Source organism: Malaclemys terrapin, chromosome 1, assembly GCF_027887155.1.
Source record: "Malaclemys terrapin pileata isolate rMalTer1 chromosome 1, rMalTer1.hap1, whole genome shotgun sequence".
Classification (NCBI taxonomy): domain Eukaryota; kingdom Metazoa; phylum Chordata; order Testudines; family Emydidae; genus Malaclemys; species Malaclemys terrapin.
The window spans coordinates 138,031,519-138,057,804 of record NC_071505.1 but is presented as its reverse complement, the minus strand read 5'-3'; the positions used below and the strand labels follow the sequence as shown (position 1 = coordinate 138,057,804).

General features: G+C 48.1%; 1 protein-coding gene across 3 annotated transcripts in view; it reads right to left on the bottom strand.

Moving 5' to 3' along the window:
* Positions 1-26,286, bottom strand: part of LOC128843613 (ovostatin-like) — a 372,466-nt gene that overhangs the window by 305,232 nt on the left and 40,948 nt on the right. For 2 of the 3 annotated variants that reach the window (XM_054040572.1, XM_054040581.1), the window contains exons 28-36: positions 25,428-25,593; positions 21,493-21,713; positions 20,565-20,780; positions 17,379-17,503; positions 16,901-16,991; positions 16,267-16,335; positions 13,693-13,795; positions 13,262-13,335; positions 11,542-11,774 (exon numbers count right to left, since the gene is read on the bottom strand). The exons of the other annotated variant lie outside the window; for it this stretch is intronic. In XM_054040572.1, the coding sequence (XP_053896547.1) occupies positions 13,271-13,335; positions 13,693-13,795; positions 16,267-16,335; positions 16,901-16,991; positions 17,379-17,503; positions 20,565-20,780; positions 21,493-21,713; positions 25,428-25,593 (1,056 nt within the window). In that variant the 3' untranslated portion in view covers positions 11,542-11,774; positions 13,262-13,270. Of the gene's footprint in view, positions 1-11,541; positions 11,775-13,261; positions 13,336-13,692; positions 13,796-16,266; positions 16,336-16,900; positions 16,992-17,378; positions 17,504-20,564; positions 20,781-21,492; positions 21,714-25,427; positions 25,594-26,286 lie in introns of those variants that run through there. 3 annotated transcript variants of the gene reach the window in all.

The window sequence follows — 26,286 nt, the reverse complement described above, 5'->3', positions numbered from 1 at the left end:
TGTGCACTATGAACCTTATTCTGCACTCCTGGTGGTAATGGGAGCATGGCCACTGACTTTTTCAAGGCCCCAATTCACTTACATACTGGATAACCCCAATTTCAGTCACTTCCATGAGGGTGACTCCCTGGTTTAGTCCCATAGGCTTTGGGAAAGAAACTGCAGGGATCAGCAAACCAGGGACTGAAGCCAGCACAATAGTAGTTACTAGGGTTGCCACCTCTGAGGAGGAAAAAACTGGGACTTCCGAAATGTTTAATCTGGGACAGCTATCTCAAAAAAGGGACGGTCCTGGGAAAACCTGGAGAAATGACCACACTGGTAACCACATACTCTTGGAGAGCAGGGAGTGTAAAATGGGGTCTAGCAGGGGCTGTCCCTCCCCACAAGCAGGCCCAGAAGTGTGCAGAGGAGACCACCCACACTGTGGATAGTAAAAGCCACATGGCTTGCCCCTTTCTCCCAGCTGTGTGGCCTTTGGAAAAGAAACTGCATGGAAGTGTCAGCCAGAGACTGCAGCTGGTCCAGCAGCTGTAGAAAGCAGCTCAAGCACAGAATTATGGACACTGATGACATCATCAGGCTGCTTTCTGCAGTTTTCACTCTGAACATTCTCTCCCCTTTGGTGATTTGCTCCAATCCTTTCTCCTTTCTTTTGTCTGGGTGTCTAGCTTATCCCTTCCTAACAGAACCCCATTGAAAGGACTTCAGTGAAAAACAAAAATGGAATTAACTTGACATGTTCTGCCATTACAATCTATTTAGATTGTAAACTCTTTGGGACAGGGACTGTTTCTTATGCTATGTTTGTCCAATGCCTAGCATGGTGGGACTCTGTTCTCATTTGTCCAGTAGGCACTACTGTGATTTCTCCTGTATTAGGGTGTGGAATAGTCTCCCAAGGGAAGAAGTGTGTTATATTCTACAGCGTACAAACAGAGAAATTAGATAAATAGCAAAAAATGCTCTTCCTGGAAAGGTGCAATGTAAAACTACTTTAATCTTAGGGCAGATCTTCACTACAGGGGCGGGGTCGATTTAAGATACGCAAATTCAGATACACGAATAGCGTAGCTGAATTCGACGTATCGCAGCCGATTTACCCCGCTGTAAGGACGGCGGCAAAATCAACCTCCACGGCGTCCCGTCGACGGCGCTTACTCCCACCTCCGCTGGTGGAGTAAGAGCGTCGATTCGGGGATTGATTGTCGCGTCCCGACAAGACGCGATAATTCGATCCCCGAGAGGTCGATTTCTACCCGCCGATTCAAGCGGGTAGTGTAGACCTAGCCTTAGAATTCAGAACACACAAGAACCCCAAACCAGAAAGAAAAACCAGACTGCTCTCTAAAACAGAGAGGCACAACTCACACCACCTTACTCTAACTGGCTGGTTGCTAACTGACTCTGCTAGCCTCAGATAGCACAATTCCCTGCAGAACCCCCTCAGTGGAACTGCTCAGGGTAATAATAAGCAGTATATTAAGCAGTATGTGTTGGCCAATCCAATTCAGTTTTAAGCAATGCAATTTCTCCTCATATAGTTAACCATTGGTTCAGGGTGATTAGTGATCATATTCTTCAATTAAAATATGATAAATATAAGCCTTGTACAAATGTTAGTTCACATTCATAATTATTATGTATTAAATTACACAGTGTTTTGTTTTCCACCATTAAAGTATGAAAAATGCCTTAAAACACATCTTTTATTGGGAAAATAGGATTTTTTTCTTCCTTTGTTAATTAAAAATAAGGGTTAAAAGATTTTTATGAAAATCAAAAGAAAAAAAGTATCAACTCAGGCTGGGATCTAATATGACACATTTCAGAACCAGTGACACAAGATGTGTGAGAAAGGGGACCTGACATCGCCTCTTTAACACTACTCACTACTACAGCTCTATGGGCTTGTCTCTGTTAAGGAATCTTGCATGCTTAAAAACAACTTTGAGGAGCTGAGTTAGCTGACATGGTGATAATGATTATGACTGACTAACCAGAATATATGCAGTGTTGGTGTAACTCTGTCGGTCCCAGGATATTAGAGACAAGGTGAGTGAGGAAATATCTTTTATTGGACCAACTCCTGTTGCTGAGAGAGACAAGCTTTCAAGCTTTCACAGCGCTCTTCTTCAGAAACAAATGTGTCTCTCTCACCAACAGAAGTTGGTCCAATAAAAAATATTACCTCACCCACCTTATCTCTCTGATAACCAGTGTGTAGATCAAGTCAACCCTTTTTCAGCATTATGTCAACTAATCACAGGGGTGGTGAGTTGTATGGGCCCGTGGTGCCCAGGCTCCAGGAATATTCAGGGCCCGGGGGCCCAGCTCCACCAGTGTTCAGAGCCAGATCTCTACCCCAGGCCACAATTCCCACGCCCGTGTGCCTCCCCCAGGCCCCAGAACGTCCCTGCCTCAAGCGGGCGGGTGCCTCAAGCAGGCAGCTGCCTGCCGCTCCATGCTGCACTCCCTCGCTGCCAGCCGCTGCTGCCTACAACACAAGAGGGGCGCTGGCAGCAGGCTGAGGCGGCTGCTGCACCTGCGGAGGGAGGAGGGGAGGAGGCGCACACATGATTGGCAGCCATCCCCTCCCTCGGCACCCATCGGGAGGCAATGGCAAGGGGGCTCCTGGGAGACAGAGTCTGGACCTTACTCGAGCAGCTGTTGGGGCTTGGGTGAGTGTCCGACCATGTGATCGCCCCCCCCCCCAACTTGCAGCCACCACTTCTGCCCCACGCTGGGCAAGGGGCAGGGCAGCCCCATTCCCCAAGAGGCTATGATGAGGGGCAGCAGGCTGCAGCAGTGGAGGAGGCTGTGATGTTGCACTCCATATTTTTATAAAAATATGTTTATAAGTGTGGATATGATGTAACTGGAATATGCTTTATGCAAAAGGTCTCTTGTAAGGTATCATTACAAAGCTTATAATCTTAAATTAAAGGAGATATCCTGTCTCCTAGAACTGGAAGGGACCTTGAAAGGTCATTGAGTACAGCCCCCTGCCTTCACTAGTGGGACAAAGTACTGATTTTTTGCCCCAGATCCCTCCTCAAGGATTGAGCTAACAACCCTGGGTTTAGCAGGCCAGTGATCAAACCACTGAGCTATCCCTCCCCCTACTGAGTGTGGTCATCCTATTTATATGAATGTATCATTCTTGTATCTGAAACTAGGAATATGAAATATACCTCTGAGGTCCTATTGTAATTATGCAAAGTGCGGGACATTAATGGTGGTTTGGAATCTTGATGTCTCCCGTTAACCAGGACAATTGGTTGGAAATGGCTCTGTTTACTTGTAAGACTTCCTGTACATGTGTGCCAACAGGTAGGTAATGAAGTCTCACAGGACATGTGATCATGTCACCTGAACTGGAATCCATCTTTAACCTGGTGCTTTTCCTTTTAGAAGGAGGGGTGTGAACCAAGAGAGAGACAAAGGATTCCTGCCTTGTGCCAAAGCTACTAAAGGGGGTGGAACAGAACAAAGAGGGCTGTAGTCATAAGAAATCCCCTTTGTTAGCATCTGAGCTGGAACTCCCACACCCCAGCCCCACCCAAGAGCCTGCACCCCCAGCCAGAGCCCTCATCTCCCCCACACCTCCACATTGTGCAATATAGGGAAACCGTTAAACGCTTACTGTTTCCAGTCCATTTTTACATTATTTTAAAAAATATATATCGGCTTACAAGGCAGGTGTGTGTGTGTAGCTGGGGAAACTTGGACCCATTCTGGGCACCACCAAAAATTATACAAACCTGCCTCCCCTGACTACTCATGTTTAAAACTAGGGTTTGTCATGACTAACTGACATGATCCTTCACATGATTTGTTTGTGAATACATACCATTGTGGACTCCATCACCTATGGCAATGACTCCCCTTGGTGTGTTAGCACCTTTTGTTCCCTGTAGTGTTCTGGCTCTCAACAATGTTTCCCTGGCTGACACAAAAGCAACTGAGAGAGACGCCCCTGGGTAAGGACATGCATATAACACTTGACAGATCCTTGTTGGATTTCTACTAGAACTCACCTAGAGCCCCTTCCCTTCCCTGGTGACTGAGAAGGGTGAGGAGTTCTTCAGCAGAGGGCTAGCTCCATGTTTGTTCTGGAGAGCTGTGCAGTGAGAACCTTCCCCTCACCACTAGCTCTCCTAACCCTTCATGTAGACAGCAATCCCTGATGAAGCCGTAGGATCCAGGAGGGATAACATGGAAGATCATCTCCTGCCTCTCCTGGTGAGAGAGGTTTCTAAAGCTCTGCCAGTTGGTTGGCGATTTCTAGTTTAAGTTGGTGGGTAGCTGGTGCCAAGGTAAATTGTGCCTCCTGCAGGCATCCAGACCATCCCTTGATATCTGTTTGTCCCAGTGATATCATAGAGGTGTCACATCGCTGCCTTCTCCTTGTTGTGACTCTTAGTAAGGAATGAAATGACATTTTCCAACCCATTGAATTTTTCACCTTGGTTCATTTTTTATTAGGGTCACAATTTCAAATTCATAAACACATTTTCATTCCTTTTTCCAAATGATCTTGGTCTCCATGGACAGAAGTCAATAACTTGATAAGCGTCCAGTGAAGAGAAAGGAAGCCTACTGAGAATAGCTGTGACATTACTATGGGTGTGACCATCAAAGCATGAGGCTGTGTAGCAGAGCTCCAAGCCCAGACCCCACTGTGAAGTCAGCTGGGATCCCGGGATGTGTCTTGCAGCACTTCCTAATCAATCAATGCTACACCCCCAGCCCCACACTGGCCTGCCCCCATCCTAGCAATCAATGATACAGCCCCAGGCCCACATCATTCCAATGACCCTCATTTCACCTAGGAGCCTCCTGCAGCCTCAGGGGATCTTTGCCTCCTCTGACCTTTACCAGTGCTGCAGGGAGGAGAAGCAGGGAGCAGGCTGATCCATTGCTCACAGTAGAGGGGAGTAGGATAACCCTGAGCTGCTCTTTCTGCTCAATACTGTCCTCTCCCCTTCGATAAGGATGGTGTCAATTGCTCCCTCCCCCACTTCTACCCCAAAACAGCTCTGGCCCCTGATGGGAGGGGGGACAACTCTGTCTGACACCTGCAGCAGCCCTGGTTGGCTTCTATTCCCCAGGAGGTGGGCAAATGGGGAAGGCAGCCAATCAGAGGGCTTTCCCCTGCGCAGGATTTGAAATTCATGAGAGCTGGAACCCAGCTCCAGCTGGGGCCAAAATTGTGTCACTGGCCATGAAATCCCAGGCGTTGGCTGCTATGCTAGGAGCGCTGCAGTGGTGGAGCAGCAACCCCTGCTACAGATCCCAGGATGTTGTGATTGAGGGCGGCAGCACCTACAGGAGGAGCAGGACACATCTGCCTCCAGGACTGAAGTGATGCGAGTGCAAGGGGGTGAAGGCAATGCTATTGCATAGGCTCCAAGGGAGATGGGGCCCAAGAAGGAGAGAAGAGAGAGATAGACCAATAGCTAAACATGCTGCATGACAATAACTACCAACGAATATTAGATGTGACTGCATTTCCCTTTCTGACATGGTGCCATGGGCAGGAAAAGGCTATTGCAGTAAAATGCTGCTGGAGCGGAATCTGCTTGCTGTTTGGTGGAGGCCGAGCAGAGGCTCTTGCTGATGTGACCATTCCGGGTGGTCCCTGGACGCCGGATAGAGCTTGGATGCAGTGATCTCTGCTCTATATGGCCTGGTCTACACTACGGGTTTAGGTCGACTTTAGCAGCGTTAAACCGAATTAAGCCTGGACACGTCCACACAACGAGGCCCTTTCTTTCGAATTAAAGGGCCCTTTAAACCGGTTTCTTTACACCACCTCCGACGAGGGGATTAGCGATAAAACCGGCCTTTGCGGGTCGGAATTGGGGTAGTGTGGACGGAATTCGATGTTATTGGCCTCCGGGAGCTATCCCACAGTGCTTCATTGTGACCGCTCTGGACAGCGCTCTCAACTCAGATGCACTGACCAGGTAGACAGGAAAAGACCCGCGAAGGTTTGAATTTCATTTCCTGTTTGCCCAGCGTGGAGAGCACAGGTGACCACGCAGAGCTCATCAGCACAGGTAACCGTCATGGAGTCCTCCCAGGATCGCAAAAGAGCTCCAGCATGGACCGAACGGGAGGTACGAGATCTGCTCGCCATATGGGGAGATGAAGCAGTGATAGCTGAACTCCGTAGCAGTAAAAGAAATGGAAAAGTATTAGAAAAGATCTCCAAGGCCATGAAGGACCGAGGCCATAACAGGGACACACAGCAGTGCCGCGTGAAAATTAAGGAGCTAAGGCAAGCCTACCACAAAGCCAGAGAAGCAAACGGAAGGTCCGGGGCAGAGCCGCAAACTTGCCGCTACTACGCGGAGCTGCATGCGATCCTAGGGGGTGCAGCCACCACTACCCCAACCGTGTGCTATGACTCTCTCACTGGAGAAACACACAGGGAAGACGGTTCGGGGAACGAGGAAGATGACGATGGAGGTACTGTAGGTAGCTCACAGCAGCAAGGAAGCGGAGAAACCGGTTTCCCCAACAGCCAGGATATGTTTGTGACCCTGGACCTGGAACTAGTAACCCCCGAACTCACCCAAGACCCTCAGGGCACACAGGAGACCTCTGGTGAGTGTAACTTTGTAAATATTTGTAAACATTACAAAAAAAAAGCAAGCAAGCAAGTCTGTTAACGTGTATGGGGATGGGGCGGAAATCCTCCAGGGACATCTCCAGAAAGCTCTCCTGGTTGAAATGGGGTGATTTTATTAAGGGGGACATTCAGAGGCGCCCGTTCCTGCTCTTCTGACCAGAAATGTTCCCCGCTGTTAACCACGCGGTGGGGGGGAGGGGTGAAGTGATCATCCCAGAGAATCGTGTGTGTGTGTGGGGGGGGGGTGGTTTACTTGTGTTTGTGCCGCATGTTAACCGGGAAACCGCAGCCCCCTCCTTTTACATTGAAACCCCATTTTAAATGGACAACCCAATTCATCCTTGATATGGGAAATGCGCTGCTGTTTGCAACCTTTCCCGCATGTTAAGAAGGTTAAAAAAGCCAAAACACTGTGGCCTACGATGGCTGCCTGCAAGCCGAAATATGCGACCTTGTAATGAAAGAGTGTACCCATTGTTCCCTAAAATGTGTCCTTTTTAACCACCTCTCCCTTCTCCTCCACCAGCTGCAAATGTTTCTCCTTCGCAGAGGCTCGTGAACATTAGAAAGAGAAAACGTAAGACGAGGGACGAGATGTTCACGGAGCTGCAGATGTCCGCCCAGGCTGATAGAGCACAGCAGAATGCGTGGAGGCAGTCAATGACGGAGATGAGAAAAGCCCAATATGAACGAGAGGAGAGGTGGCGGGCTGAATCGCGGGAAGAACAGAGCAAGTGGCGGGCTGAAGACGATAGGTGGCGTCAGCTTGCAGACAGACGGCAAGAGGCAATGCTCCGTCTGCTGGAGCATCAAAGTGATATGCTCGAGCGTATGGTTGAGTTGCAGGAAAGGCAGCAGGAGCAGAGACCGCCGCTACAGCCCCTGTGTAACCAACAGCCCTCCTCCCCAAGTTCCATAGCCTCCTCACCCAGACGCCCAAGAACACGGTGGGGGGGCCTCCGTCCACCCAGTCACTCCACCCCAGATGATCGCCAAAGCATCAGAAGGCTGGCCTTCAATAAGAGTTAAAGTTTTAAAATGCAGTGTGTCCTTTTCCATCCCTCCTCCCCCACCCATCCCAGGCTACCTTGGCAATTATCCCCCTACCTCTGTAAGGAACTAATAAAGAATGCATGAATGTGAAAAAACAATGACTTTATTGCCTCTGCAAGGGGGAGGGGAGGGTGGGGTGGGGTGGTTGGTTTACAGGGAAGTAGAGTGAACCGGGTCGGGGGGGGGGGTTGGAGGGTTCATCAAGGAGAAACAAACAGAAGTTTCACACAGTAGCCTGGCCAGTCACAAAACTCGTTTTCAAAGCTTCTCTGATGCGCACCGCGCCCTGCTGTGCTCCTCTAACCGCCCTGGTGTCTGGCTGCGCGTAATCAGCGGCCAGGCGAGTTGCCTCAACCTCCCACCCCGCCATAAAGGTCTCCCCCTTACTCTCACAGATATTGTGGAGCGCACAGCAAGCAGCAATAACAATGGGGATATTCTTTTCGCTGAGGTCTGAGCGAGTCAGTAAGCTGCGCCAGCGCGCTTTTAAACGTCCAAATGCACATTCCACCACCATTCGGCACTTGCTCAGCCTGTAGTTGAACAGGTCCTGACTCCTGTCCAGGCTGCCTGTGTACGGCTTCATGAGCCATGGCATTAAGGGGTAGGCTGGGTCCCCAAGGATCACGATAGGCATTTCAACATCCCCAATGGTCACTTTCTGGTCCGGGAAGAAAGTCCCTTCCTCCAGCTTTCGAAACAGAGCAGAGTTCCTGAAGACGCGAGCATCATGTACCTTTCCCGGCCATCCCACGTTGATGTTGGTGAAACGTCCCTTGTGATCCACCAGGGCTTGCAGCAGCATTGAAAAGTACCCCTTGCGGTTTACGTAGTCGGTGGCTTGGTGCTCCGGTGACAAGATAGGGATATGGGTTCCGTCTATGGCCCCGCCACAGTTTGGGAATCCCATTTCAGCAAAACCATCCACTATTGACTGCACGTTGCCCAGAGTCACTACCCTTGCTATCACCAGGTCTTTCATTGCCCTGGCAAATTGGATCACAGCAGCCCCCACCGTAGATTTGCCCACTCCAAATTGATTCCCGACTGACCGGTAGCTGTCTGGCGTTGCAAGCTTCCACAGGGCTATCGCCACTCGCTTCTCAACTGTGAGGGCTGCTCTCATCTTGGTATTCTGGCGCTTCAGGGCAGGGGAAAGCAAGTCACAAAGTTCCATGAAAGTGGCCTTACGCATGCGAAAGTTTCGCAGCCACTGGGAATCGTCCCATACCTGCAGCACGATGCGATCCCACCAGTCTGTGCTTGTTTCCCGGGCCCAGAATCGGCGTTCCACGGTATCAACCTGCCCCAGTGACACCATGATTTCCACATTGCTGGGGCCTGTGCCTTGTGAGAGGTCTATGGCCATGTCAATTTCCTCATCACTCTCGTCGCCGTGCTGCAATCGCCTCCTCGCCTGGTCCGGGTTTCGCCTTGGCATGTTCTGGCTCTGCATATACTCCAGGACAATGCGCGTGGTGTTCATAGTGCTCATAATTGCCGCGGTGATCTGAGCGGGCTCCATGATCCCAGTGCTAGCTATGGCGCCTGGTCAGAAAAAAGGCGCGAAAGTAGTATCTGATGGACCAGGAGAAGGAGGGCGGGAGGGAGGGAGGGAGGGAGGGAGGGCCAAGTGACGACATGGCGTACAGGTACAGGAACAGGGAGAAACACAAACAACTGTCACACAGAATGGTCCCCCCAAAGATTAAACTGGAAACCCTGGGCTTAGCAGGCCGTTGATTTCACGGAGGAAGGGGAAGCAAATGAACACAGAATAAATCTATTTTTTACATCTTAAGGTGGCAGCCGACGCTGCAGCATGAGTGACAGCCATACCAGTATGATGATGATGGGTACCAATCATAATATACCATCATCTGCCAAAAGGCAAGGGGCTGCTGCTGTGTAGCAATGCAGCCCCATGTCTGCCAGCCCCACGTCCGCCAGCACCCAGCATCGCCCTCGGCCTCTTCTGGGTGCTTAGCAGACAATATTGGGCAATTGGCAGAAAATAGTACATTATGACTGGTAACCGTCATCATCGAGACAGTAGCATGTCTGCCCAGGTGGCCATGATTGACAGCCACTCCAGTACGACGACGACGGGTACCAGTCATAATATACCATCGCCTGGAAGGGGCTGGTGCAATGCAGCCCTACGGCTGCCAGCCCCACGGCTATCACTCATGCTACACCGTCTACTGCCAAAAGGCAGTTAGCAGCTGCTGCTGTGTAGCAATGCAGTCCCACGTCTGCCGGCACCCAGAGGACATATGGTGACGGTGAGCTCAGCTGTGCTGAGCGGGCTCCATGTTGTCTGCACAGGTAACCCAGGTAACCCAGGTAAAAAGGCGCGAATCTATTGTCTGCCGTTGCTGTGACGGGGGAGGGAGGGGCCTGACGACATGTACCCAGAACCGCCCGCGACACTGTTTTGCATCATCCGGGCATTGGGATCTCAACCCAGAATTCAAAGAAAAGGCGTGAACCGCTTCGCGGCTCGAGCTGTGGCGCAAACGTAGTATCTGACGGCCTAGGGGAAGGAGGGAGGGGGGCCGAGTGACGACATGGCGTACAGGCACAGGGAATTAAAATAAAGAACGGTGGCTGTGCATCAGGGAGAGACACAAACAACTGTCACAGACTGGTCCCCCCCAAAGATTAAACTGAAAACCCTGGGTTTAGCAGGCCGTTGATTTGACGGACGGAGGGGGAAGCAAATGAATACAGAGAAAATCTATTTTTTACATCTTAAGACGACGGTGCAGCGTGACTGATAGCCCTCGGCATCTTTCTGGGTGCTTGGCAGCAAATACGGGGCGGTGTATGACGATGGTCTTCAGGCCTATTGCACGAGCTGCTGCTCAGGGAAGACTCTGCTAATGTGCGATGACCCGACTTGTAATAGGCCGGCTAACAGTCATAATACACCATTTACTGCCAAAAGGCAAGCCCCACGGCTGCCAGCACCCAGATCGCCGATGAAGGCTACCAGTCTACTGCACCGTCTACCGCCAAAAGGCAGTTAGCAGCTGCTGCTGTGTAGCAATGCAGTCCCACGTCTGCCGGCACCAAGAGGATATATGGTGACGGTGAGCTCAGCTGTGCTGAGCGGGCTCCATGTTGTCTGCACAGGTAACCCAGGTAACCCAGATAAAAAGGCGCGAATCTATTGTCTGCCGTTGCTGTGACGGGGGAGGGAGGGGCCTGACGACATGTACCCAGAACCGCCCGCGACACTGTTTTGCATCATCCGGGCATTGGGATCTCAACCCAGAATTCCAAGGGGCGGCGGAGACTGCGGGAACTGTGGGATAGCTGTGGGATAGCTACCCATAGTGCAATGCTCCGGAAGTCGACGCTAGCCTCGTACTGTGGACGCGGTCTGCCGACTAGAGCACCTAGAGCATTTTATTGTGTGGACATACACAATCGGCTGTATACAACCGATTTCAATAAAACCGGCTTCTATAAATTCGAACTAATTTCGTAGTGTAGACATACCCTATGTCTCTGATTTTCCCATCGGTTTCTGCACTATGTGAACTGTCATTTTAAAAAAAAAAAAGTTTCTTGCCCCTGTAGCAGTAAAGGAAACCTTCCAAATGTGGCACCTTGTAGTGATCTGTGCCTGGGTCCATACAGACAGCTTGAATCAATCACTCTCAGATGGGGTCTGTGCCTGAATAAGGCATTAAATCTGAACCTGGTGACTACAGAAATTTCTCCACAGTTAACAATGGCACCTCTGATCATTGCAGCAGAAACGTCCAGCCTATTGGAGTTGTGGGGAAAGTCCTCACTGGTACCAAATTATAAAGAAGAAGCAAAGCAGAGACCAGGTGTGCATCTCCAATAATGAGAAAATTTATTGACGAGAACTAATACATATTCAGGATATGGACCTGGAGAAAAGCTTCATGGAAGGAAGCATCAGGCCTAAGTTCAGGTAAAAATGACAAACGTTGTTATGGACCCCTGTGATTAGAAGGGTGAAGTGCAATTAAATGGCCCTTTCTGTGACTGAACATAGAGGAAAATAGGAAACATGATCACTTGTTCATTGTTCACCACAGTCCTGGAGGAAAAAGCAAAGCAGAAACATCAGTGAGAACAAGGCAAACACAGAATTCATAGATTCTAGGAGAGCATGAATTCAGTCTTGAATACTGTGTACAGATGTGGTTGCCACATCTCAAAAAAGATATATTGGAATTGGAAAAGGTTCAGAAAAGGGCAACAAAAATTCTTAGGGGTAAGAAGCATCTGCCATATGAGGAGAGATTAATAAGACTGGGACTTTTCAGCTTGGAAAAAAAAACCTAAGGGGGGAATATGATAGAGGTCTATAAAATCATGACTGTTGTGGAGAAAGTAAATAAGGAAGTGTTATTTACTCCTTCTCATACCACAAGAACTAGGGATCACCAGATGAAATTAATAGGCAGTAGTTATAAAACAAACAAAAGGAAGTATTTTTTCACACAACGCACAGTCAAGCTGTGGAACTCCTTGCCAGAGGATGTTGTGAAGGCCAAGACTATATCAGGGTTCAAAAAAGGAATTAGATAAGTTCATGGAGGATAGGTCCATCAGTGCCTATTAGCCAGGATGGGCAGGTATGATGTCCCTAACATCTGTTTGCCAGAAGATGGGAATAAGCGACAGGGGATGGATCACCTGATGATTACCTGTTCTCTTCATTCCCTCTGGGGCACCTGGCATTGGCCACTGTCAGAAAACAGGATACTTGTCTAGATGGACATCTGGTCTGACCCAGTATGGCCATTCTTATGTTCTTAATCTCTTGACCTCTGGGTTAGGGGCCCAGCTCACTTCTGCTGCACAACTATATTGAGGGCAGCATTGTGAAGCTGGACCAAGGAATCCAGCTGTTGGATACATCTGTAGCTCCAACAGCCCAGCCCTGCAAGTAGCAGCCAACATGGTGTAAGAATGCTGCATTTCCAGGAATTGAACCAGGGCCTCACATATCAGGTGATATGTCTCCCACTGAATCAATACTCCAGCCCCAAGAATGACGTCAGTATGAGCCAGCTTTCTCTCCAGAAAGCATTTCACTGATTCACTGGCTAGAAATGGGATTTCCATGAGTCCCAGCTCCCTGTGAAATGGCCAGGTGGGTACCTGGAAGAGGCAGGCTTTAAAGGGCTGATTAGAAAAGCACTGCATTTTGGAAGATGCTAGCGCTTATATAATACTCTTCAGCCATTTTCCATCAGTCTGATTTTATGCACTTGGGCTCCAATGCTGCAGAGGGCAGAGCTCTTCCTGGGAACTGCTGAGTGCCCCCAACTCCCATCAATTTTGGGAACTTGGCATCTGGCAAGATTGGGCTCTTACATGAAAACAACCTTGTCTCCCTACTCTTTGATCAGGCTGGTGGAGACTAGATAACCCTAACCTACAGGAACTTCTATCAACCTCTTTACCCCACCTCTGTGCATCTACTCAGTGGAGCTCCCCATTTACCTCACCTTTCTTCTTGCTCTCCACTCACCACCTTCTCCTTGTATCTGCTCAGTGTCTCCAGCTCTCACTTACCTTTCCAGGCTATTCAATGCTTTCAGGGGCAGCTTCATTGCAGAGTGACTTGTATTCTGCAACAGCATGTTCGTCTGGAAGAGATGGGAACATTCCCATTGCAGTAAGAAGTCACTCCATCTCTGATGCCCATCACACAAACCTCCCCTCCTTGTGGAGTATCCCTAATCCATAGAAGCTCAGAATGTATCTCTTTGAAATCTTCCCAGTTCTAGTCCATCACCTATTCCACATTCAGCACATATGGCCTGAGCCAAAGCTCATTGAAGAAAACAGGTGTCTCTCCATTGACTTGAGTAGGTTTGGCTCAAACCCCTATTGAGTTCCAAGGCCCTCATCAGCATCCCAATTGTAATGGCCCTCCATCAGTTTTAATAAATGCAGTGACACTTCCCCCCACTTGGTGTGTGGTCTAAACAAAGCCCTCCTACCTGTTTCATAGTAATCGTAGATCAGCACTGAAGCTGGTTTGATGTTGGACACAGGAAGGTCTTGTTCAACAGAGAAGGAGAAACTGATAGTCTTCCGTGAGACCTGGGAATGTGAGGGACAGAGATGGGCATCAGCTTTTGTTCATAGAACGCTGACTCCTCTGTAAAGGGTCAACCCCAGGGACTGCTAAGCTGTGGTGGGTTCCCAACACACACATCTCCTGTGTGCATGATGCACTCCAGCCCTGGCATCCATTATTTACCTGCCTGTATCTGTCATTTTAGAAACAGTCTTAGAGAGTTTTTTTAAAATGTTATTGGTTCCAATTTTCCTCTCCTTCTTGTATTGCTGTGATCCTCAGTCATCATGAGTCCCAATACACAGGGCTCAGAGGAAGCAAAAACAACTTCTAAATCCCCAATGGTCATGACATTGAAGTCTAAAGTCTTGTAGTCCCTCCAAGCATAGAAGTGAGGGTGTGCATCCAGGGGCGGCTCTAGGCACCAGCAAAGCAAGCACGTGCTTGGGGCAGCCCATTTGCAGGGGAGGCAGGGATCCAGCATGGGAGCTGAGAACCAGCAGGGGGCCCTGGGAACTGTAGTTCCTTTGTTAGCTCCCTGCCTATAGAGCCAGCCCTGGAGCAGGGAAACAACTACATTTCCCAGCATTCCCTTGGCCACTACCAACAGGAAAGAGCGAGAGGGAGTGAGGTAGCTGAGACCTCATGCTGCAGCCTGCTATGAATGGAGAGCTGCACTCTGAAGGGTAGGGAAACCATATTTTAACATTCAAAAAATAGGACACTCCACAGGAGGGAGGGTAGCCCCACCCTGCCCCCATCCACCCCCTCTGACTGCCCCCCACAGAAACCCCAACCCATCCAACCCCCCCTGCATCCTGTCCCCTGATCACCCCCTCCCGGGACCCCTGCCCCATCTGCCTCCCAAGACCCCACCCCTTATCTAAGCCTCCCTTCTCCTTGTCCCCAACTGACCCCTCCTGAGACCGCCCCAACTTCCCCCCTAGAACCTCACCCCCTACCTGTCCCCTGACAAATCCCCGGGACTCCAATGTCTATCCAACTGCTGCCTGTCCCCTGACTGCCACCCCAACCCCTGACCCATCTACCCCCCCTTCTCCCTGCCCCTGACTGCCCCCCCGAACCTCCACCCCATCCAACCCCCCAGCCCCTTATCGTGCCACTCAGACCAGCATGTCTGGCTCCACGCAGCGCCAGACACACCGCTGCATACATGCTGCCGTGCTTCCCCGCGGAGCCACAGCCCCCCCCAGCACCCGCCTTCCAGATTTGAACACCTCAAAATTCAGGAGTGCTCAAGCTCAGTTTGGGCGGCTGTTACTTCATTTCTCCCAAATCAAATATACTGATCCACTGTAACTTGCTGTAGAAAAAGTAGGATAAAATTGAGCAAGAAATGCTTCCCGGTGGTTATTAGGACTGGAATTGCTATTTTCAACAGTCATTACCTTTTTGTTTGTTTGTTTGTTTGTTTAAAAGGAAGACAGTGATATTGCATTGGCAAATTCCCCATAGAAAGAAAGAGTGGAAGAAAAGTATAATAAAGGCACCTCAACTTTTCCTCATTTATGTAGGATAGTCTTATAATATGCATCCAGATATCCTCCAATCACACAAGCTGAAAATTGTTCCACTTTTCTGCAGTTCTGTAACCATATGGGAACCAATCCTGTCTGTGTTCTGTGCACATGTAAAATTCATGCTGAATGACCTGCCGTGGGAGCGAGTTACCAGTGACCCAGGGCTGCAGCGGAAGGAGGGTGCAGGTGGGGGATGGGGGCAGAGAGCCCAGGGCTGGGGCGGCAGGAGGTGTGGGTGGGGAGAGCCCAAAGCTGGGGCAGCAGGGGGGTGCGGCGAGGAGCCCAGGGCTGGGACGGGGGGCAGCCAAATTTTTTTTTGCTTGGGGCAGCAAAAAACCTAGAGCCGGCCCTGTGTGCATCCCATGGAGAAGCTGTAAACACTCCCATTGCTAGTCCTGCAGGGTCTCAAGGGAATCAACTTTAAAGATGCGACATTTTTTTCTGACTAGAAAAGCTGCTTCTGTGGCAGGACTGTGTTCTGCTAGCTCCAGTCCTGAGGCAGGTGCAGTTTGATTGGAGGGAAGGTGGAAATTCTCTATGTGGCAGGTGTGAGGAGGAGAAGGAGCATCAACATTTCCAGACCAGATAAAATTAGTGCTCCATCTAGTGCAGTATCCAGTCTGTGCTGGTGGCCAGCACCGGCTGCTTTAGAGGAAACCCCCTAGTGGAGCTGTGTGCACACTGGGGAGGTTGCTCCCTGGCCCCCAGCAGTCAGTGTCTGAAAGGAGGAAACATTTTGTGTGTGTTTTATTTTGAATAAAAGAACAGGAGGCTGCTGGAAGCTGCTGAGGGATTTGGAATGTTAGAATAGTTTCAGGGTAGATGGATTAATGGGCAAAGGTGCATGATCAATGCAGTTTATCACACAGATGTGGAGTGGCTATGCATGTATCTTCTATGCAAAATTAAAACCTGCTAAACCCAAACCAAAGAATTGATTTTCCAGAACTCACACTCTCCAGATAGAAGAGGACGTGGTTTTGCTTGGTTTCTACCTGCATCACTTTCTGATCCTCACGAAGCTTTAGATGAGGAAATGTGGGAAACATTAAAATATTAATAATCAGTGAAAGCAAGACACCCCAGAATCTGCAGTAAATGACTGAGCCAAAGTGTTATCTAATGGATAGCATGGGTCAATAAAAATAATCACTTGATAGAGACCCAAGTGTGTAGTGGCTTTGTCAGGAAATGCACATACCTGAACAGTTATACAGGAGACAGTCAGTTTGGAATTCCAGTTGGTTAATCTAATCCAGTGATCCTCAACCTTGTCCATATTAGGACACCTCCCTCCCCTGAATCTCACTCCCATTTAACCAGGCTCTATCTGGGAACTCCGTCCAATTTAGCAATCTAGGAAACAGGGTAGTTGTGACACCCTGACCCCTGCTCAGGACTCCTGGAGGGTCTGACCCCCAGGCTGAGAATACACAATCTATTCAAGTGCTACAGACACATTAAAATCCCTCAGAAAGTGTTTTCTCAGTGCTAACCAGGCCCCCTTTTTTATCCAGTCTGCGTTGTAATATTCTGTAACCCCCTCTTCCCCTGAGGTGGCTTATTCATGTCACTGCCATTCCTTACCTTTTGCAGGGATGAACTGACAGGTACGAAGCCAGAGAGCATCTTGACGTCGATAATGGCCATGTTGGAGATATTGCGTTTCCCGGCATAACTGAAATGGGAAGGACTGGGTCACTCTGGACCATGAATGTGGAGGAAACACAATGACACCTTCGGCTCCAGAGCACACACAGCCTGCAAAGGCCTTTTTGAATTGCATGTAATTGCTGATCATTTATTAACATGGAAGAGGTGTGGAAATGACCAATGATAGATGTCCAAGAAGGGGACAAGTATCCCCAGGGAGGGACAGTTGTCTGGAAAGAGGGGGTATCCCTGGGATTTGGGATAAGGGTCTAGCAGGCCAAGGCGATTAGTACCCTCAGGTATTTTACACAGACCATCTAATAGCACTTTAATATTTGTAATCTGTTCTTTCAAAAGCCATCCCGTCTTAATCAGCGAGTTCTTGTCATCCAGGCAACTGAAGGGAGGTTACCTGGTTGAGAGGATGATGTCAAACTTTGCCCGGAAACTGTCTGCGCAGGAAGCATTTGCCGTCTGCACTGAGAGAGAGAACCCAGAAGTCTTATTGGGAAGAAGGATGTTGTATCTCAGGGTTGTCTGGAACAGATGAAAAATGGTAATGAAAATTAGAAATCAGTCTGAGCTATTGACCCACCTGTTGTGGTGCCTCGCAACCCCTTTTTTGCTCCATGCCTGGAGAAATCCTGACTGAATGCACCAATTCCCCAAGGGTAACATTTAGTGACTGGAGAACTACTTCAGCAAACCACCAAACTGCCAAGCTTTCCATCAGTAACATTAAAAGCCTTCCCTTCCCCACAACTGAGGTTCCATCCAGCTGAACAATGTAAGGAATAAGTGTGCCACCAAGTGGCCAGACAGAAGTGTGGAGAAAAAAACATGTTAATCCCCATTAGCCTTTTGATCTGTCTAGGGATTTATAGGGTTCTTATCACCAATGTATCTGCATCTTATAAACTCTGTGAAGTAGGGAAATGCTATCACTGTGACCGAGTAGGATATGTCTGGATCAGATTATGAATTCTATTGTACACTATGTGTTGAACTCTAGTCTGGACTCCTGCAAGGATAGCCTGTTGCATTGCATTCCAGACAGCTCCTTTCTGAAGACCCATCATCAAAGTAATCTGGAGCTACTGATTCTGAATGACTGAACTATTGGTCCAACCCCATGGAACAATGGTCTCTACACTGGGCCCACAAGGGTAGGGGGCAAGCATAACTGGGGGATCTGGAGCATCTCAGTTCGAGCACATGGCTCAGAGTCATGGCCCTATTTAAGAGCAAGATTCTGCTCTGTGCAGGGACCCATCCACTGCAACATGTAAGAAGGGCTTGAAAGAGAGAAGGCAGGAGAGAGTTTCAGGCTAAGCAGAGTCTGACAAACCAGGGACTTACAGAAGGGATGAGATCAGACTCGGGACAGCGCATCTCAGGGCTTCTGTTATTCTCAAAGATCTGTAATTCTTGAATGCTTTAAAAGTAAAGCCACGATGGGTAAGAAACATCTTTGCTAAGTCTGTGTTCCTTACTTTCCTGCCAGCGTCCCAGTAGAAGCCCAGAGACCCTTAGCCTAGTTGGGACTCTGATGGAGAATGAGTAAGCAACTGGGAGGCTTGAGAGGTTTCAGGATCCAGGGCAGCTGGATGGCAGCACCCCATATCCCAACAGATCTGAGCTTCTGAGTGTGCTGGGGAGTCTCAGAGCTAGAAACAGTGACTATACTCTACCCAGATCCAATTGACTTGGATTGGGCCCTCTCACAACAATGATTGGGCGCACTCACAACAGACTGATGCCTATACGGAGGGTACTGCACCAGGTTGTAACAATACCCATTTTACAGACGGGAACTAAGGCACAGAGGGATTAAGTGATTTGCCCAAAGTCACATAGGCAGCTTTGCCAAAGCCAGAAATTCAACCCAGATCCCCTGAGTCCAGTGCATTGATCACATCACCATTCTTCCTCTCATTGATTGTGTTGTCTGGAGATGGCAAAGTAGGGTTCAAAGTTTGTTCACCTTTAGTATGATGTTTGTCTAGGAGGATCCTTTCACCATGACTAGCACACTATATGGGTTAAGATTCAAGGTGCAGCCACTCAGCAGGAACAAAAGGAGCAGTGCTATTCCAAATGGCTTCTATTGTTAACCTCTTAGCAGCTGCTATTTTAATGGATGAAATGTTTCTAAAGAGAGGTGCACAGAGTTTTGGCCTCTCAGAGTTAGCCATTATAAACTATAGCAGCTCTTTGGGTTTTTTGACCTCATAATGCTTGTGTTCCCAGTTCTGGCTGCATCATATGACATTTTCCCCACCCATTCAATGCTGCACTGCTTCACTAGAGCGTTTCCTGTGGACCATCCTTGTTGCAGTGATTTACTCAAGGTCACTCTGTGAGTCAGTGGAAGAGACCGGAAGAGGACCCACGTCTTCTCCCTCCCATTCCTGTGTTGCAGTCCGAAGACCACAGGTTAAGGACTGGAGTACTTGTGGCACCTTAGAGACTAACAAATTTATTAGAGCATAAGCTTTCGTGGACTACAGCCCACTTCTTCGGATGCATATAGAATGGAACATATAATGAGGAGATATATATACACACATACAGAGAGCATAAACAGGTGGGAGTTGTCTTACCAACTCTGAGAGGCCAATTAATTAAGAGAAAAAAAACTTTTGAAGTGATAATCAAGCTAGCCGAGTACAGACAGTGTGATAAGAAGTGTGAGAGTACTTACAAGGGGAGATAATTTGTTAGTCTCTAAGGTGCCACAAGTACTCCTGTTCTTCTTTTTGCGGATACAGACTAACACGGCTGTTACTCTGAAACTTGTCATTAGGTTAAGGACTGAATTCTGATGTGTTTTCTGCCAGGGAGATGGGTTCCTCTGGGAGGATGCAAATCAAAAAGCCCAGAGTGAAGCATGTGAGAGCTAGGGACAAGACATGGTCAGTAGAAGGGAACTGGCTCTGGGATAGACTGCCAGAGGAGATCAGGTGAATACATAGCCTGACTATCTTGCAAAACCTTCCTCTTTGGAAAAAAAATCTTTCCACCATAGCAACAGTGAGACTCACAACACTGATGGTGCTCATCTATCAAACATCTACCAAACAAATGCCTGCAAAAAAAAAAATCTCTGAAAACATCTAACAACTTTACCTATCCAACCACTCAAACTAAAACATCCCAGGCAGATTTTTACCCCAAATAGGAAGATTGCTATTGATTTGACATGGAACCAGTTGGATAATACAAAGATGGGCAGTAGTATAAAGCCCTATGACTGACAGATAGACAAACCATACTCCTTCAACTGGAACTCAAGTTTTACAAATAAAGAGGAGGATGTTTGTGTGTGACACATGTCCAGTTACCAGTCATCACCTAAGAAAAACTAATCACGTGTGATACAGAGAAAAAACACCAAGGACCAATTCTTTCTTTCTTTCTGAACTGGACTTAAAGAAGTTGATATATTTGTCCAAAGAGTCTTAAGAAAAGAAATAACAGGGGAGGTAGGAAGGAAGGGGGAGAGAGAGAGACTGGACAGAAGAGAGAGACACAAAAGAAGAAAGGCTGTATTATGTGCTGAAGAAGCCACACACTGAAGGGTAGGGTGAGCACTTACCTGCACAAAGACACATCCGTTGCCATTCACTTCCAGGGTATAATTCCCTGGGACATCAGGCAGGGAACTCCGCTGCAACAGTAGCCTGTTCTGGCTATTCACCTCAAAGACCTTCTCAAAAGGCTTGCTGGAGCTGATTTTAACTGTGTTTTGGCCGTTCTCAGAGTAGGTTGCTGCACCATAATCAGCCAGTGCTTGAAGAGCAATAACTGTGTCCTGAAAAAGTGTAGAATAATTGTCAATTACAGACATACTGTGTTGGGATACTGCATGGGGTTATTAAACACATGGTTCCAATACAGACCACAGTCATTTCACGGCTCACAAGATTTCAGTGCAGATGAGCCCAAACCCATCCCAGTTCATCTTGGAAACTGAGTCCTGTAGAGCATTAGGGCACACCTCCAGAACGCTTCAGTGCACCAGGTGTGTCTGATAGCAAATCATACACACATCAATAATAGGCTAGAACCAGGGACTAAAGGAATTCTCTGAGCTCCTATTCATGTGAAGATCTAACTGTACCTGTTACTATTCAATTGCTGCCATGTGACTTTCACCTTGGCACATTTAGGACCAGATTGTCTTCTGGACAGCAGAACTCAACTCTAATGTTCTGCTTCCCCAGCAGGTGACATTTACACACACATCATTCTGCAAAGAGCTTAGGTGCATTGGCACTTTGTACGTAGAGGTTGAGGCTAGGGGTGGCAGCTGGCAGGGTGTGGGGAAGCCCGCAATCCCTTCATAGCTGTTATTCCAGCTTTTGGAATAGGGCCTGGACTATCTGTGGGAGAAAGTGACCAATGGATCTTTTTAGTCACTGTCCTATTGGCTCTCTCTCTCAATCTCTAATGCAGCTGGCTTATGTGAGCAGCTGCCTGTGATTTCCTGGGCGTGATTAGAGGGCAGAAGGTAGTTGCTGTACCTGGGTGGAAGAGAAACCCCCATTGGGATTCTGCTGTCTGATGATCCACTGCACAATCTGTGAGGCGAATGTTAGGTCCTTTTGAGCCCGTTTGGGTTTGTGGAGCACTGCCAGAAGCACATAGCTGGTCATCTCAACCTCAGCAGAGGGGGCACGGGAATAGAAAGAGGGGAACGTTTCTGCAGGGGGCTTTACCGCCCGTTCCCAGTGCACTGAACCACCTGAGAACAGAAAGGAGATTGTGAAGAATCAGAACAGCAGCTTAGTAATTAGTAGTCTGTGCTGCCATGCAGAAGCCCCAGTCCCAGTCTCTTTGAGTATGTCTTCTTTTGGTGGCATGTACAGTACAGAGACAGAGAGTCCCCCTAGCATAGATATAAATAGTAGAGCAGGCAGAGAGGCGCTGCTTAGGTGAGTAGAGTACAGACATGCTTGAAAGCTGTGGGTATGTACCCAAGTACTCACCCTACCCAGCTTTCTACTTGCCCAAGCTGTGCCTCTCCCAATGTAGTGTTCCAGTGCCTCCCTGCGGCTGGAGCATTTCCCCACTTCAGGGAGAGACACAGGCAGTGTGAAAAGGTTCTGGCAGGGTTGAGGCAGCAAAAATGGCTCTGCCAGCTACCCACTTCTGGTGCTTTTCCTCATCATAGTGAAAGGATCCGGCTGCAGGGAGCGGCATCCCCCCACCCCCCACCCCCAGAAACTTTCACTGACCCGTGTAACTACACAGTACAGTGTAGATGCAGCTGCTTTTCACTGTGGCATGCAGCTGCACACACAGTACACAGCACCAGCAGTGGTGTGTAGTGTAGACGTAGCATTTCTTTCTCCAGAAGGTTGGGAGGACCATGGAGAATAAACTCAGTGCTCTGCACTCCAATAGGAGATATAAATGTTTAGGTCTCAGTCCTCTGGCCAGATTTGGATGATTTAGTCAGGGATTAGGTCCTGCTTTCAGCAGGGGGGATGGACTAGATGACCTCCTGAGGTCCCTTCCAACCTTGATATTCTATGATTCTATCTGCTTATGTACACTGGTGTAACTCCAGAGAAACTCCACTGGACATAGGAACATAAGAATGGCCATACTGGGTCAGACCAACGGTCCATCTAGCCCAGTATCCTGTCTTCTGACAGTGTCCAGTGCCAGATGCTTTAGGGGGAAATGAACAGAGCAAAGCAATTATTGAGTGATCCATCATCCCTTGTCATCCAGTTCCAGCTTCGAGCAGTCAGAGGTTTAGGGACACTCAGAGTATAGGGTTGGGTCCCGGCCCATATTGGCTAATAGCCATCAATGAACCTCTCCTCCTCCTTTTTCCTACCCAGTTATACTTTTGGCCTCCACAACATCCCCTGGCAATGTGTTCTACAGGTTGACTGTGTGTTGTGTGAATAAATACTTCCTTCTGTTCGTTTTAAATCTGCTGCCTATTAATCTCTTTGGGTGACCCTTAGTTCTTGTGTTATGAGAAGGAGTAAATAACACTTCCCTATTCACTTTCTCCACACCAGTCATGATTTTATAGCTCTCTATCATAGCTCCCCTCCGTGGTCTCTTCTCACCTCTTTAATCTCACCTCATATGGAAGTTATTCCATACCCCTCATTTTTGTTGTCATTTTCTGTACCTTTGCCAGTTCCAATAAATCCAGTTACTCCTGATTTACAGATGTAAAGGAGGGAAAAATCTGATTCCTGCTCCCTGGCTCTCTCTAGGACTTGGAGAACTGCAAAGGCTAGGTCTGGTGCACCAGGTACTAAATCTTGCCAGCTCCACTTCCTGATCACAGCATCTTCCTTCCCTGAGGTGAGCAGGAAGTCAAAGGCGGCTGGATTTGGGACTCTGAGGGAGATTGCTCAGTGCAGTCAAACCTCAACTATCCAAAACAAAGTTTGTTGAAACTCTCCATTATCTGATAGTTGGTTAAGTCTCCTGATGTTTCACTGAAGCTCTGGTCATGGAGAACAGAGGAACGGCTATGTCATACCTGCCCAGTGGTCCATCTCATCCAGTACCCTGTCTCTGACTGTGGCCAGAACCAGCCACCTTCAGAGGAAGGTACAAGAAATTATAGAGTGAGTAGTGTGATAGACCCAGACCAGTTGGGAACAGCAGAGTAGCAGAAGGGAGATATACTGGCCACTGGATACGTAGTTTTCTGTTCCCTGAGTGACCAGAGCAGGGGCTGCTCCAGGCTAATAGACCACCTGACTCCAATTAACCTGCTAAGAGTCAGGTGAGGCAGTTAAGCACCTGACTCTAATTAAGGCCCCTCTGATGCTATAAAAGGGCTCACTCCAGTCAAGCCAGGGAGCCAGAGGAGAGGAAGTGTTTGAGGAATTGGGAGCAAGAGGTGCGCAAGAAGCTGAGAGTGAGTAGGCGTACTGCTGGAGGACGGAGAAGTACAAGCGTTATCAGACGTTAGGAGGAAGGTCCGGTGGTGAGGACAAAGAAGGTGTTGGGAGAAGGCCATGGGGAAGTAGCCCAGGGAGTTGTAGGTGTCGTGCAACTGTACCAGGTGGCACTCTAAACAGCTGCAGTCCACAGGGCCCTGGGCTGGAACCTGGAGTAGAGGGCAGGCCTGGGCTCCCCCCATAGCTCCCAACTCCTGATCAAACACAGGAGGAATTGACCTGGACTATAGCTTCTACCAGAGGGGAAGGTCTCTGGACTGTTTCCTGACCCACAGGGTGAATCTGTGAAGCGAGCAAATCCGCCAATAAGCGCAGGACCCACCAAGGTAGAGGAGGAACTTTGTCACAGTAGTTATGAAATAATCTACCCATGAAGAAGTTTCTTCCCAACCCTCCTTGGGTATGGGTAGTCTTAAACCCTGAAATATGACAATTTAATCCAAACAACTTTGTTTTTTTTAATCCTACCTAATGTAACTGTGGATATTCTCATGGTCCATATATGATTCTGATTTTTTAATGAATCTTGATAAGTTCTAAGCCTCAATGGGCTCTAGTAGCAATGAGTTCCATGTACTAATTATGGGTTATATTAATAAGCATTTCCTTTTATAAGTTTTCAATTTGCTGCCTTTCAATGTCATTGAATGTTCCCTTAGTCAGGTATGAAAAAGGCGGAACAGGAGCACACAATCTACCTTATCCATATCATTCTTTTATTTCTTCTTTTTCTGTCTCTGCTTTAAATACTCTTTTCAATCTATTTTCTAATGGAAATCATCCCATTCTTCTGGTCGGTTTATCTCTGAACCCCTGTATTTCTGCTAGATCCTTTTTGAGACGAGGAGGACCAGAACTGAACACAATATTCCAGCAGACTGCTCTGCAGGAGCAGTTACTCATCCATCTGGCCTTGGGGATATTGGGATTAGAATGCAATTATATTTGTGTGCCACAAGCTGTCACCCTTGCTACAGAATAGTCACATAAAAAGATAAGACAGATAGATTGAGAGAAAAGGCTAGAACTAAAGCAAGAGAGACACTTGTCCCAGTTCTCTCCTTCCAGCTACCCTTGATTTGCACCAGTGAAAGGGAGGTCAGAATCAGGCCCAGTAAATTCTCATAATTGATAACCAAAAAGTTTGGTGTCAAAGTATTACATAATATTGCACATCTGCATGCACCTATTTGCACAGGAGGAGGGGAACTTGGGAGGCCTGGTTGAGGTAGGGAGGTGGACATGACAGTCAAGGGCTCCATCAGTATGTGGAGAGGAGGGTTAATCTGGGCTGTGTGTTAAAAACAAAACCACAGATCTGCTCAGCATCTCCATTTCAACTGGCCTACCTATGGGCCTGCCTATCTCCCTATGTATTTCTAATGAGTGAAACTCCATGACAAATAAAGTTACCATGGTTTCTATATTTGAACACAAGAATTAAAGGTGGCAGTATCATCTAGGTAGGCCCATCTGCCATCAGTGCTAATATCCCAGAAAAACTAGGTGACACTCACCGACTTTCTTAGCTGATTTGTCCAGCTCCTTCAAGAAGAAGTCACATTTCCCCTCATTGCCGACCAGGCAGAAGATATAGGCCAGGAGTGCCTGGATGTAAACTTTGCTGATTTCCTCTCCAGATGCAGCCTCCAAGCAAAACAGGCCATTTCGGACCACGGGGTGCTATAAAGAAATAAATTAGATCTGTGTGTGTGTGTGGGACGTACATCTTCACACAGACAAATATTTCTGTTCCAGAACATTCCAGGCTCACTTTATCTGCCCACCATCACTGCAGTGAACATGGAATATTCTAGGTCCAAAAGGACTGCAGAAGGGGCAGCATGACATCCCGAAAACAAGGATTTTCAGACTAGGGAAACATCATAACACAGGAGTGCCTTTGGTTTCGTTACTGAAGTTAAAATTTGAGTATAAATGAGAGCTCATTCTGTCCCCCTTCCAGTCCACTGCTTCTTCTTAGCTCTACAATAAGTTATTAAACTTCCATTGGTAATCACATTCTGTAGTCATGGACAAACTCAACATTATGGGCCAGATTCTGCTCTCAGTGCCTCCAGTGTCAATCCATGGACATATATGGTGTTGTCCTGGATTTACACTGAAGTAAATGAAGTTACCCCAACGTCACTGAGATCAGAATTTGACTCCATGTCTTCACTACTGCAGAATATAGGCCAGGAGGAAGCAAGCTCCTCAGACAGAAACAGAACACCTGCTAAGAAAATGTATGGAAAATACAAGTCAGGAAGTCTGACATTTTAGGGTCTAAGACCCAACCTTTGCTCTCCCTGACGCCAACCACTGTAAAGCAAGACAACTTGTCCCTCATTTTAATGGACTTTTACATTTTTA